The following is a 14,599-nucleotide window of genomic DNA, read 5'->3' on the forward strand; positions in this document are numbered from 1 at the left end:
AGAAGACATCTGATTTGTGAAGCAAAATAGTGAAATAAAAAACCCAGGATCATGTAGAGCAGCATTTTAAAGACCAAAAGGAAGCAGCAGTTACAGAGAGAGAGATGACAGTTTTTCAATAGAAAATCAATCGAAACCAGAATCGATGGAGCCGGAAGCACACCCATGCTCACTTCCTATTTAGAATGTGGTGGCTGGTAACCCATCATCAACATCAGAAGAGATGTTGATGACGAAGCCCCAAGAAGTCCGTAAGGAGAACAAGTTTGGAAACCCAGATTCCTCGAATGACAGTTTGGTGTACTAAATCTTTTAGCTGTGTATAAGCCGCCTTCCTCTTTAAATTTTTGGTACCAAATCCAAGTTTGTTGGCCAGATGGAGAAGTTTTTCTAAATTTTGTACTGAAGGCTGCACAGTTTTGGGTACGAGCAGATTCCAAGACTCAAAATGACTTCTCTTTGGGAGTGAACAGCTCAAGCTGAAAACAGAAAAAAAAATAAAACACTGCATATAAAAATCTTGATCTGTTTCTATACATTCTGTGAAAATTTGAGTTTTTTTCAAGAAGAATTAACAAAATTATTGCTCTGTGAAATTATATTTTTGGGACACCCTGTAAACAGTCTATGGGAGACAAGCAATTAGCCAACCCACACCAGAAAAGTAACATAGAGCGGCTTTCAAATGTGTGTCTTCTGTTTTCAAAAGCCTTTCAAAGCCTCGCTCCCTGCCATGTCTCTCAGCTGTGTGTGTTTGTTTTGTCCACAGGGGGCGCTCTGCAGATCCAGTGTTACCAGTGTGAGGAGATGAGCACCAACGACTGCTCCACCCCCGACTTCATCGTCAACTGCACTGTCAATGTCCAGGACATGTGCCAGAAGGAGGTGCTGGTCAAACCTGATGGTACGCACACACACACACACACACGCACACACACACACACACACACACGCACACACACACACACACACACACACACGCATGCACGCACGCACACACACACGCATGCACGCACGCACACACACACACACACACATGCACGCACACACACACACACACACACTGGTGGGGCAGGAGGAGGGGTCGGCACAGTCAGGGACGGACTTTCAAAATATTTATGATACCAACTGCTCATTGTTTATCACCAGAGTTTATTCATGCCAATATTAGGACAGAAAAACAAATAATAATAATGAGACACTGGAAGGACCCAGAGGAACCAGCGTTTCATGAGTTTCTGAAATATAATAAAATAAAAAATCTAAAAATAACAAAACAAAACTGAAATTCTATGAAAACCACCAAGCATTGTCTTTTACAAAATTCAAAATTCACTGTATGAATGTGTAACCCGGCTGCATCCCTTTTCTTTAATTTCTTTCTTTGTTAATTTTAAATTTAAAATTGTTATTTTATTATTTCCTTGTTATTATTTAGTTTTTATTTAAATTTTTTTTTTTTTTTTCATTTTAGTTTCTTTAATTTTTTATTTGTAACTATGTCTTTATTATTTTTTTTTATTTGTATGTATGTATGTATGTATGTATGTATGTATGTATGTATGTATATATTATTATTATTATTATTATGTTTTTATTTGAATCTATGCTCATGTAAAAAAAAAAAAAAAAAAAAAAAAGATTTTTTTTTTGGCTACTGGTACTTTTTAATATAATAATATTTTTTTTTCCAAGTTAACAAAACATATCTTTCAGCTTGTTAACAGAAAAATGTTAGTTTGAAATATTGTAAATTATATCGTATTTTGCGATCACTTTCATATCTGTTGTCCTTTTCCAGTTGTGTATCTATCCACAAGGTCAAACTAATGAAAACAGCTATTACAGTATAATCTATCACACCGCCATAAATTACCTACGACTTCACAATCTGAGAAAAAAATAAATAAAAATTACAAAAATCAATCAATACTCCAAACTGGGATCTAGCTTGCTGTATACCCCTCTCCCAGTCCCTCTCCGGTGTTCTGCGGTTGATGTAATCCTGGATAAAGTCAGAATTGATTGATAGCTTACGCGCTAATGCACTATCCGGCCCACCCGGCATCTCCTAGCTCAAACTTAGCAACGTCTTTATCTCCTCCAGCAAGGTGACCGTCTACGAACCCGAGACGCACGTGCAAAAAAAATTCTCAGTCGTTTTTGTCACTTAGCGAAGCCGTGGAGGAGTTATGGCGGTAATTTCCTTGATGTACAACAATTAGCATAACCACGGCGCTACGCGAAAGACTGAGGGGCGGCCATAAACAAGTCGAGAAACACTTAAGGGATTATCTTTGTTGTAATATGACGTTTAAAGGATGTCAGAGATGCTTTCGAGAATTGATATCAGCGAGATTGGGCTGTTGTGCTGAGACGGCTTGGTTATACGGCGATGGTTCGTATCTGATTTTGCACTTTGGTTTACGGTTTACTATCTTGGCTTGAGTGCGAAGCTTTGTAAAGGTCCTATAATACGGAAAATGGACTTTTGTGAGCTTTAAGACATGTTAGAATGATGTTACCTCCTCACAAACAGACCTGGAGTTGTGTTTTGGTTCATTCACACATTTGAGTAACCTTTTATTATTAGTCTGTCTTCATTTCCAAAGATCAAAATGTTCTGTTCCCCCTTATGATGTCATAATGCGATAGTTTACAAGTGAACACGTTTACAAGTTTCCTTTTACCTTCAGTTCAGTAGAGATTGGAATTTCCAAGACTGAAATGATCCATATGATTCTAGTGAAGGTGTATGGAGTTTAAAAACACAGTTAGACCTGGTTTAGTCCTTGTTTAAGACCTGGTATAGTCCTGGTTTGGACCTGGTCTATCTGTGGTTTAGTGTTCATTTATAAATAGTTAAGTGCTAGTTTACATGTGGTTTAGTCTGGCTTAGACCCAGTGAAGTTCTGGTTTAGTTCTGGTTAAATCCTGCTTTTAGTCCAGATTTCCTCTTAATTCTGAGTAATCCTTTATTATTAGCTCAAAATGCTCTGTTCCAGTTCCAGTTTTCAAGTTTTGTTTTTTTTACCTGTATTTCAGTCAAGATTGGAAATTCCAAGGCTGAAATGATCCAAATGATTCTAGAGCAAGTGTATGGAGTTTAAAACACAGTTAGACCTGGTTTAGTCCTGCTTTAGTCCTTGTTTAGATCAGGTTTAGTCCTTGTTTAAGACCTGGTATAGTCCTGGTTTAGACCTGGTTGGGACCTGGTCTATCCCTGGTTTAGTTTTCATTTAGAACTAGTTAAATGCAAGGAGTGTCATCAGTTTGTTTACGGGAAATCTCTTCAGTCATTGGATCTTCCAAGAAAGTGATTGACATATTGTATTAGCCTATCACCAGAGCTTTCAAACGGTGGGTGGGACATTCTGTAGTATTTTTAAACGGACCCTGTGTTTATAAGCGTAAGAGAGAGGGAGACAGGGAGCAGTGCGAGCGGTGCTATAGAAGGCAGATCTTCCACTTGGAGGACAATTTTGGCTACTTTTAGTTTTTTTTCTTGAGAAAACATGCCTAAAGCTCAGAAGAATTTGTATTATAATAATAACAATTATTATTATTATTATATTATTATTATTATTTTGGCACAAATTTGGCAATCTTGTGCCGAATTGTCATTTTGTTTACACAAAGGCTCACAGCATCAAAACCCTTTGTCCTAGAGATCTGAAATTCTACACAGTTGTTGCCAACAACTTGAACAATGAGTGTAGTGAGTCACAAATGCCTAGCATGAAGTATGACCAAGCTAAGGCCTTTATTTTTTTCTATTTTTTTTTCAAAGCAAATTTTTTTTATTTTTTTTCAATTTTAATTGACTGTACTGTAGGTTAGGCAGCACTCACTCAAGCTCAGTTGTCTTTAAAATGTACAAAGTTTGCACTGTATCACCTAAAAGTTGATTAAAACAACTTGTGCTGGATTAGATTTATAATTTATCATTTTTAATATTAAATCATTGAAAGTAACTAAGTACTTTTTTACTTTTACTTGAGTAGATTTCTAGGCAGTTACTTTTACTGGAGTAGGAATTAAGCAAAGTAAAAATACTTATACTTTTAATTACAATTTTTTGTACTTTTTCCACCTCTGGTTAAGTTCTAGTTTACACGTGGTTTAGTCTGATTTAGTCCTGGTTTGTATCTGGTCTAGTTGATCATTTCTCAAGTCCTGGTTTAGTTCTGGTTAAATCCTGCTTTTAGTCAAGATTTCCTTTTGATTTTTGTGTAATCCTTTTTTATTTATCTATCTACAGTACATCTCCAAAGCTCTAAATGCTCTGTTCCACCTTGTGATGTCATGAAGCGGTAGTTTACAAGTTTTCTTTTACCTTTAGTTCAGCAGAGTGTCAGAAAACTGGTATGCCTAAACAGAGGCATGTTGTAATGAAGGGATGTAGGTGGCGGACTCCTTCATGGGCGCACTTCCGGCTCCATCAACTCAGGCTCCAATTGACTTTTTATTGAAAAACCGTCAGCCCTCTCTCTGTAAATGCTGCGGTCAGAATCATCATTTTGGTTTTAAAATGTTCGTATTAACCCATTCTACCTGATCCTGGGGTTTTTATTTCGCTATTTTGTCCATAAATCAATTCATGTTCCTTATTTGCAGTGTTGGAGAGTAACAGATTACATGTACTGGAGTTATGGAATCAGAGTACAAATTATGTAACTGTATTCAGTTACAGTTACTCTTTCAGTGAGTGGTAATTGGATTACAGTTACTTTGTTGAAATAAATGGATTACATGGCGGTATTTTCGTGTTTTCCTGTTTTCACATTTTGGGCTATATCCCCTATTTTTTTTTTTTTTTTTTTTTTTTTTTGTAATTCCACTTATTGCCGGAAACTAAACCAAGTCTAAACTAGATCTAAACTAGATCTAAACCAGAACTAAACCAGGACTACAACCAGGTCTAAACTAGATCTAAACCAGGACTAAAACCAGGTCTAAAAGGTCTAAACCAATCTAAACCAGGACTAAACCAGGATTAAAACCAGGACTAAAACCAGGTCTAAACTAGATCTAAACCAGGACTAAAACAGGACTAAAACAGGATTTAACCATGCTGTGTGGACCGTGTCTTCTCCTCTTCTATCAATAATATTTTTAATACGGTTCAGTAAAGTCTGGGCTTTGTCATCGTCTTTTAGCAGACAAAACATCTTATGTTACGATTTCCTCATCTTTGCTACTCTAAGTAATCCAAAGTATTCAGATTACGTTACTCACTTTAAGTAATTTTATGGATTATGTTACAAACTACATTTTGGTGTATGTAATCTGTAATCTGTAGGGGAATACATTTTCAAAGTCACCTTCCCAACACTGCTTATTTGGAACTCGACTTCAAATTCGGCCCTGTGACTGCTGGCCTCGTGATGTACAACAATTAGTGAAAGACTGAGGAGTGGCCATAAACAAGTCGAGAAACACTTAAGGGATTATCTTTGTTGTAATATGACGTTTAAAGGATGTCAGAGATGCTTTTGAGAACTGACATCAGTGCGATCGGGCTGTTGTGCTGAGCCGGCTTGGTTATACGGCGACGGTTCATATCTGATTTTGCGGTTCAGTTTATTGTTTACTATCTTGGCTTGAGTGCGAGGCTTTGTAAACGTCCTATATTACGGAAAGTGTAACCGCTGGCATCATGAGCTTCATTCGACTCCACAGTCTATGGAACACACGTTTGTTAGAATCCATTGTTTTCGTTACGGTGAACTCGTTTGACTCTTCCCCATCTCGTCGCCGTCGTACGTTCTCCTCATTCATCTCGACACAAAAGCCCCTCCATCAGCGCTCCGTGACACGCGTTTGATTAGCCCGCGCGCCGTACAGAAAACAGAGTGCTGGTATGTACGCTGTGAGTCATGGTGCCGCGGCCTACAGCTGGAGTTACCCACGCGTTATTGATGGCCGTCGGTAATTGTATTTCTAAGAAGTCGACGTGAAGGTGGAGTGGTCATATGTGTAGGATTGTATGTTTAACAGGAGCATGACTTTTCCGAGCTTTTAATCAAGTTGTATTTGGATTTAGGAATGTTTGAGTCTTTCTTTTTCGTTCTCCAATTTTATTTTCTTAAACGGTGATATGTGTTGGATCATTTTAGTCCAAAACAAAACAAATCTGCAGCTTGATAGAATGATTTATAGCTATCCGTAAGAGATAAATTAAAGTTGCTGGTGCTTTGTTGTTGATTGCGCTGAATTCTGAGCTGCTTTTCAATCCTTTTTTTACTTCTAAGCCACCGTGTTTGATGTGATCCAAACAGAGCGTCCACGGAATGTTCCAGTAGAGCATTAATCTCACCGATCTCCGTGGACAAATGACGCCGTTCCGCCAGTCCAGATTACTGCTCACAGTTGGTATCCATTTTTTAATAACATCTCCAGGCCGACCGACAATCTGCCGAGCTTCCACTTGAAAAGGTCCACAGTGCGTCTTTATACTAGTTCTCAAAGATACCTGTTTATGTCTGCGTATTCAAAGCACCCAGACTGATATAACCTCTGCAGATATCCTAACTTTGTACTGTTCTTTTCAAAATGTCCGACCTTGTGCGTGAGCGTGTGCAGAGGGGAGCTGAGGGTGAGTGGCTCTTACCGTAAATGAAATGGCTCATGTAGACGCTCGCTGGAGTTTTTTCAGGACAGGTAAATTTGAGGAACAAACAAAACATTATATTATATAAATCCGGAGACGTGGGGTCAGGGGAGGCAGGTGTCCTTTTGGGAATAAGGAACTGCTCAGTGTCAATAATAAATAAATACTTTATATATTTGATACATGATGTTTTTGCCCTCTAACAGAGATTTCTTGTGGGTTTTGTGGTTTAAAATAACAAAATGTCCCAGTGCTTATGAATCTAATGCAAAGAGACAGAAGCAGACAGTGCAGCCACATACACATTTAATGTGATCAAATATATTTGGAAATTCACTTTTTTGAGTGCTTCTTATCATCAGGACAAATCATCTTGTGCCCAAGGAAACATGTCTAATGAGTTAATCTGACATTAAACCATGTCTGTTGGAGGGCTGTCTCTGTGTGTGGGGGCGTGTCCATGTGATGGGCGTGTCTGTGCGAGGGGTGTGTCTGTGCAAGGGGGTGTGTCTATGTGAGGAGGGCGTGTCTGTGTGATTGGCATGTCTATGTTAGGGGGCGTGTCTGTGCGAGGGATGTGTCTGTTTAAGGGGGCGTGTCTGTGTGAGGGGGCGTGTCTGTGTGAGGGGGCGTGTCTGTGTGATGGGCATGTCTCTAAGTAGTAAGTAAGTAAGTCTTTATTTATACAGCACTTTTCACAGACATTTTTGTCACAAAGATGCTTTACAGAGCATTATTCAGCATTATTCATTCACTCTATGCCCGGTGATGGTAAGCTACTATTGTAGCCACAGCTGCCCTGGGGCAGACTGACAAAAGCCATCGGTCCCTCCAACCACCATCATCCCTCACGCACACACCACTTTCATACTAGGCAATGTGGGTGAAGTGTCTTGCCTAAGGACACAACGACAGTTATTGCCACTGGCGCCCCCCTGTGGCACCTGATTTTCCCAGTAGTCTCCCATCCAAGTACTAACCAGGCCCGGCCTTGCTTAGCTACTGAGATCTGATGGGATCAGGCTTTTACAAGCCTGAGGGGGCGTGTCTGTGTAATGGGCGTGTCTGTGTGAGGGGTGTGTCTGTGTGATGGGCGTGTATCTGTTACAGGGCATGTCTCTATGAGGGGGCGTGTCTCTGTTAAAGGGCGTGTCTGTGTGAGGGGGTGTGTCTCTGTGAGTGGTGTGTCTATGTGAGGGGCGTGTCTGTGTGAGGGGCGTGTCTCTGTGATGGGCGTGTCTGCGTGAGGGGTGTGTCTATGTGAGGGGGCGTGTCTGTGGCTGCACATTTATTACAGAAATATGGACTAGCCTGGTTTAAACCCAGGGCAGTGTCAAATTTCACTACCCACTCCCCACTCACTTTTTTTTTAAATAACTAAAGAAATCGTTAGTAAACACATGAACAGTATTTTGTCTTGAAATTCTATTTTTCAGTTTCCTGTGTAATATAATAATAATAATAATAATAATAATAATAATAATAATTGTATTAATACTTAATTAAAGCTCAATGTTTTTATTTGTACTCTTAGTAGTGTTTTTATTATTAGTATTCTGTTCTTATGTGTTTGTAAAGAAAATAGAAGCAGCTTAGTGTACATTTCTGAACCTGCAGCATCACACACCAGCGTCATACTTCAGTTTTTTTGTTGTTGTTAATGAAGGGCTATTTTACTTCTGTGGGGTATTAACTGCAACACACAACATGTTTAGATCACCATGTTACCTGGGACTGTCACTCCCCTTTCAGAGCGCTATCATTTTAAAATCTGAGTACTTCCCTCCAACGTTTGTTTTGAACTCATATTTTAAAATGCTTTAAAAGTGAATGAGGATGCTTGGCACAATCCACTCTATTTTTCGACGCTCTGTTGTATTTGTACATTTACCATGAGCACAGTGTGTTCCTGAGGCATGTCTCCTTTGAAAGAGCCCAGGTCCAGAAAGATGATCAATTAGTGCTTTGAAATATACTTTTGAGCTCCTCTCGTTTGCCGTGGTCAGCAGGTACAGGTGGCAAATGCAAACCTACTCAGTCTGCTGTTTTCACTGTAGATCTGTTACAAGTGTCTAAACGTGCTCAGTCAAAGGTGATCAGCTTCCCATTGACAAACACAGAGCCATTGCAGCGTGGATGCATCCTGCTGAAGCTGCTGCTGTGGCTTTGTGACACGTGCAGTGTAGTCAGGGCATAATTAAACTACTGCATCAGATTTTTGAAGTTGTTGTGTATCTAAAACCTCAACAGGCATGTTTTTGACAAGGGAACAATGGTATAACATGTTAAGAAGCTCCAAAAAGTAGATTTTGTCCCCTTAAAATGTTGAGATTGTGGTTTAGTTCTGGTTTAGATCTGGTTTAGTTCCTGGTTTTGTCCTGGTTTAGTTCTGGTTTAGTCATAGTTTAGACATGGTTTAGACCTGGTTTAGTCCTGTCTTAGACCTAGTTTAGACATGGTTTAGTCCTGGTTTAGACCTGGTTTAGTCCTGTCTTAGACCTAATTTAGACATGGTTTAGTCCTGGTTTAGTTCTGGTTTAGTCCTGTCTTAGACCTAATTTAGACATGGTTTAGTCCTGGTTTAGTCATATTTTAGTCCTGACTTAGTCCTGGTTTAGTCCTGGTTTATTTCTGGTTTAATCATAGATTAGATGTGGTTTAAACCTGGTTTAGACCTGGTTGAGTCCTGTTTTAGACCTGGATTAGAATTGGTTTAGACCTGGTTGAGTCCTGTTTTAGACCTGGATTAGAATTGGTTTAGTCCTGGTTTAGACCTAGTTTAGACCTGGTTTAGTCCTGGCTTAGACCTAGTTTAGATCTGTCTAGGTCCTGGTTTAGTCCTGGTTTAGACCTGGTTTAGTCCTAGCTTAGACCTAGTTTAGACCTGGTTTAGTCCTGGTTTAGACCTGGTTTAGTCCTAGCTTAGACCTAGTTTAGACCTGGTTTAGTCCTGGTTTAGTCCTGGCTTAGACCTAGTTTAGACCTGGTTTAGTCCTGGTTTAGACCTGGTTTAGTCCTGGCTTAGACCTAGTTTAGACCTGGTTTAGTCCTGGTTTAGACCTAGTTTAGACCTGTCTAAGTCCTGGTTTAGTCCTGGTTTAGACCTGGTTCAGTCCTGGTTAGTCCTTGTTTAGTCCTAGTTGATCCTGGTCCTGGTTCAAGTCCTGGTTTACTTAGTCCTTACCTTAAGCTTGAGTTCTAGTGCAGAATTTCTCTTTCGTTTTTTAATGACTTGTGTCTTATATTTTTCTAAATCAAATGACGTCTGGAGAGTGTGTTCCATTTCTGTCACAAACATCCACCATTTTGAGAAGTCATCATTCACACACTTTATTTATCTGACATCAAAACAAACAGAATGTTGTGGAGTTTGCGTTGGAGTTTGTTCACTGAAATAAAACCTGCTGTCTCCATGTCTACACTGCCACCTAATGGACAGGATCTGTAAATGCAAGAATGAAAAACGTGTCCCAAAATCACAAGTTACAAATATTTTACTTTTGAATTAATTTGTCATAATTTCAGACAGAGGGCAGGAGACTAAATATGTTTAAGGGAGAGTCAATGTTTTTGAAATTAATCTCCCAGAAGGAAATGTACAAATTATAAAACATTATGTTTTTGTTTGGTTTTATTTTCTATAACAATATATTACTCGAATAAGAGTACTGTTACACTGTACAATATATTACTCGAATAAGAGTACTGTTACACTGTACAATATATTACTCGAGTAAGAGTATTGTTACACTGTACAATATATTACTCGAGTATGAGTACTGCTACACTGTACTATATATTCCTCAGATAAAAGTACTGATAAATGTACAATATATTACTCAAGTAAAAGTACAGGTTCACTGTACAGTATATTACTCAAGTAAAAGTGCTGATAAATGTACAATATATTACTCAAAAGTACTGTTACACTGTACAATATATTACTGAAGTAAAAATACTGTTACACTGTACAATATATTACCCAAGAGTACTGTTATTGTATGCAATATGTTACTCAAAAGTACTGTTACACTGTACTATATATTACACAAGTAAGAGTATTGTTACACTCTACAATACTACTCAGGTAAAAGTACTGTACAATAACTCAATTAAAAGTAGTGATAAATGTTCAATATATTACTCACGTAAAAGTACTAATAAATGTACAAGACATTACTCAAGTAAGAGTACTGTTACACTGTACATTATATTACTCAAGTAAGAGTACTGTTACACTGTATATTATATTACTCAAGTAAGAGTACTGTTACATTGTACAATATATTACCCAAGAGTCCTGTTACTGTGGACTATATTACTCAAAAGTACCGTTACACTGTACTATATATTACTCAAGTAAGAGTACTGTTACACTCTACAATATTACTCATGTAAAAGTACTGTACAATATCTTACTAAAGCAGGAGTAAAAAATAACTACATTCAGAAGTACAATTATACTAAAGTTGTAAAGTGACCAGGCTGTTGTAGTTGGGACACCAGATATCAAAAGTGCGTGTCTGCTGTAATTTACTTCATTGTTCATTCCTGTGCATAGAACGGTTTTTCTTCTTCTGTTGTTGTAGGAATCCACTACAGGAAGTCGTGTGCGTCGTCTGGAGCGTGTCTCATCGCGTCCTCGGGGTACCAGCAGTTCTGCACGGGCCGACTCAACTCAGTGTGCATCACCTGCTGCAACACGCCCCTGTGCAACGGCCCCAAGAGGAGGAAGCCTGTACCCTCAGGGGCCCCCGCGCTGGACCACACACTCCCTCTACTACTACTACTACTACTACTGCAAATACTACTACTGCAGCTGGGGTGTGTGACTGTCAACACGCTGGGACTGTCCACGTAGACACAGGTAAAAGTAAAAGTACGCACCAATGACACATGGGAAAAAAAACTCACATCGAGTTAAGATTATTTGAAAGCTGCACTATGTAACTTTTTGGTTGGGGATCCATCACCTGCTTGTTTCTATGGAGATGTCATTGCTCTGCCTGGAATGTTCCGCAGTATGACATTAAACAACTCTACCTTACATTTATTCAATTATAGGTGGTTTTAGCGCTCAAAAATACCTAGAAAAACAGGAATTCTGACTGTGAGCGGGGTTGCCTCTCCACAGATCTGACCTGTAACTTGGTCTGGTTTGGTCTCCGTGGAGATAAAGGTTTAATGCCATACTGTGAAACATTCAAGACAAAGCAATAACATGTCCACGGAGAAAAGCATTTGACAGACCTTCCACCGGAAAAGTTACATTAAAGTTTTTTTGTTTTTTTTGTACTTAAAATATGAAAATACATCTTGCTACACTAAAAATACTCTTAACTCTTAACTTAAAATAAGAAACATTCATTCATTGGTAGATAATTTTACTTCTACTGAAATAAAAATCAAATGTTCTTAATTTTAAGTAAATTTAAGTTACCTAGATATTGCTTTTTGCAGTGTGGTTAGTAAATGTTTGTAGTATTTTGTGAAATTGTACACAGAGCCTATAATTTTGAGATTTGTTCAGAAAGAATGAAAAAAAAGGTCAGATTTTCATTTATAGTTGGGTTGTTGGTAAAATTTGTATCAGTAGTCAATGTTATGTGGAAATTATAACTCAAATTTCATTGTTACAGTGAAAAAAGTCCCCACAAATGATCTTACTGCCCTCTTGTGGCGAAAGTGAATACCTTTGTGGATTCTTTGAAAAACAATGCAATTTTTAGGGCTTAATCTTTGCCTGAAAATAAATGAATAAATAAAAGTAAATAAAAATGAAAACAGCGAATAGAGTATAAAATAACCAAGCTTTATTCAACATTAAAAAACATGACTTTGTAAACAATAAAACACATATTGTGGTAAAGAATTAAATTGGTGCAGATGTAAAATTCTTCTGCCACTTGAGGGCGCCATAGTTACATAAATCACTGGTCAAAAAAAAAAAAAAAAAAACTAAAAAAATGATATATTAATAGTAGTTTTACACACCATCAAGAGTTATAATAAACTCTTTAGTATTCTGTGTTAAAGGTGCGTTACGTAACCTTTCTACTTCTTTGTCTCCATAGAAACGTTAGTGCTTTACCTGGAATGTCCCACAGTATGATGCAAAACCTCATCAATTTCTAATGGGAAAAGTCGATGACACCACCGGGCCAAGTTACAGGTCAGATCTGCGGAGAGGCTGACCCGCCCACAGCAACAATACATTTTTGAGCCTTAAAAACACCTGTAATTACAAATCAAATCTAGATTTACTCTACCAGAAAAGTTACACAGTGCATCTTTAACTTTATATGTTGTTTATTTAAAGTTGCACTATGTAACTTTTCAGTTGGGGGTCCATCACCTGCTAGTTGCTCTGCTGGAATGTTCCACAGTGTGACATTAATCAGCTCTACCTTACATTTATTTAACTACAGGCTCAAAAATACCTAGAAAAAAAAATCAAACAAAAAATCTGGCATTCTGACTGTGAGCAGGGTCACCTTTCCACAGATCTGACCTGTAATTTGGTCTGGTTTGGTCTCCGTGAAGACAGAAAGGTAGAAAGGCATACTGTGAAATATTCAAGACGAAGCAATAACGTCTCCACGGAGAAAAGCATTTGATGGACCTTCCAGCAGAAATTCTACACAATGCACCATTAAGATTCAATTTACAGAGGTGGGGACTTGCAGGTTTTGACTTGGACTCGAGTCAGACTTGAGTCACGATTTTTAGGACTTGAGACTTGACTTGATAAAATGGAGCAAGACTTGGGACTTGACTTGGACTTGAGGGTTAATGACTTGAGAATCTGAATTGTTTCAAATCTGAATTCTTTCTATTCTGACAGCAGTGATTCATTCTAAGATCTTGTCTTGACATTTAAAAAGGAAAAATTTACATTTGTACAACTCTTATATACTCTATAAATACTCAAATATAAATGTACTATAATTTTTTTTAAAAGTACAATTTATCTTAAAAGTCATAAAAATCACAAAAATCTAAGCTATATTTGGTACTTTGGTTTAAAGACTTGAAATGACTTTGGCTCAAAGCAGACGACTTGGACTTGACTTGGATTTATGGGCCAGTGACTCAAGACTCGACTTGGACTTGCCTGTATCTGACCTGGGACTTGACTCAGACTTGAGGCCTGTGACTTGAGAAGCACTTTTAAATCTGAATTCTTTCTATTTTGACTGTAATGATTCACTCTAAGATCTTGTCAAGACATGTAAAAAGGAAAAATTAACATTTCTACAACATTTATATACTTTATAAATACTCATATATAAATATACTATGATTTTTTAAGTACAATTTATCTAAAAAGTCATAAAAATTGCAAAAAATCTAAGATAAATTTGGTACTTTGGTTTAAAGACTTTAAAGACTCAAAGCAGATGACTTAGACTTGACTTGGACTTATGGGCCAGTGACTTGAGACTTGACTTGGCCTTGCCTGTATCTGGTTTGACTCGGACTTGAGGTCAAAGACTTGAGACTTGTCAAACAATGACTTGCTCCCACCTCTGTCAATTTATAATCATTTTTTTTCTTTTTCTCTGCCATAGATCCACGTCGCTGAAACATCAGCTTTCTCTCTTTGGCATTTGGACCACGAACTGTCCAGCCCTATGGAAGTGCACTATCGCCCAGGACTGAACCTGGACCAAGTCTGGACTAAACCTGGGTCAAAAATTGTCCTTCTTTTGCGTACAGTGGATTTCTCTCTATCTTTCTCTTTTGTTTTCCTCTGAAGATGCCGCTGCAGATCGAACTGTACAGATGAGCCGCTTTCTTTGCTTGTTTCGTGTCAAACCTGTGTCATTATTTCGAATTGATATTCTTGACGAGGCTCTGTCGGGTTGTAACATGCACTTTGATCGGAGAAAAATGTGAAATAAATAAAAGTCAATGAGCGGCTGGTGTATCACTGTTAGCATGCTAGTTGTTCTTGCTCAGATATATTGGATAAGGAGGTCATAT

The 14,599-nt window shown here is 38.1% G+C and overlaps 1 protein-coding gene across 1 annotated transcript; it reads left to right on the top strand.

The window, feature by feature from the left end:
• Positions 1 to 223: 223 nt before the first annotated feature.
• Positions 224 to 14,552, top strand: LOC110153230 (ly6/PLAUR domain-containing protein 1). Its single transcript, XM_055166760.1, has 4 exons — positions 224 to 293; positions 710 to 904; positions 11,203 to 11,480; positions 14,185 to 14,552. The coding sequence occupies exons 1-3, from the start codon at positions 224 to 226 to the stop codon at positions 11,472 to 11,474; spliced, it is 537 nt and encodes a 178-aa protein (XP_055022735.1). The 3' UTR covers positions 11,475 to 11,480; positions 14,185 to 14,552.
• The last annotated feature ends 47 nt before the right edge of the window (positions 14,553 to 14,599 follow it).

Source organism: Boleophthalmus pectinirostris, unplaced genomic scaffold (assembly GCF_026225935.1).
Source record: "Boleophthalmus pectinirostris isolate CB_2022bp ecotype Guang Dong unplaced genomic scaffold, ASM2622593v1 HiC_scaffold_11, whole genome shotgun sequence".
Lineage (NCBI taxonomy): Eukaryota > Metazoa > Chordata > Actinopteri > Gobiiformes > Gobiidae > Boleophthalmus > Boleophthalmus pectinirostris.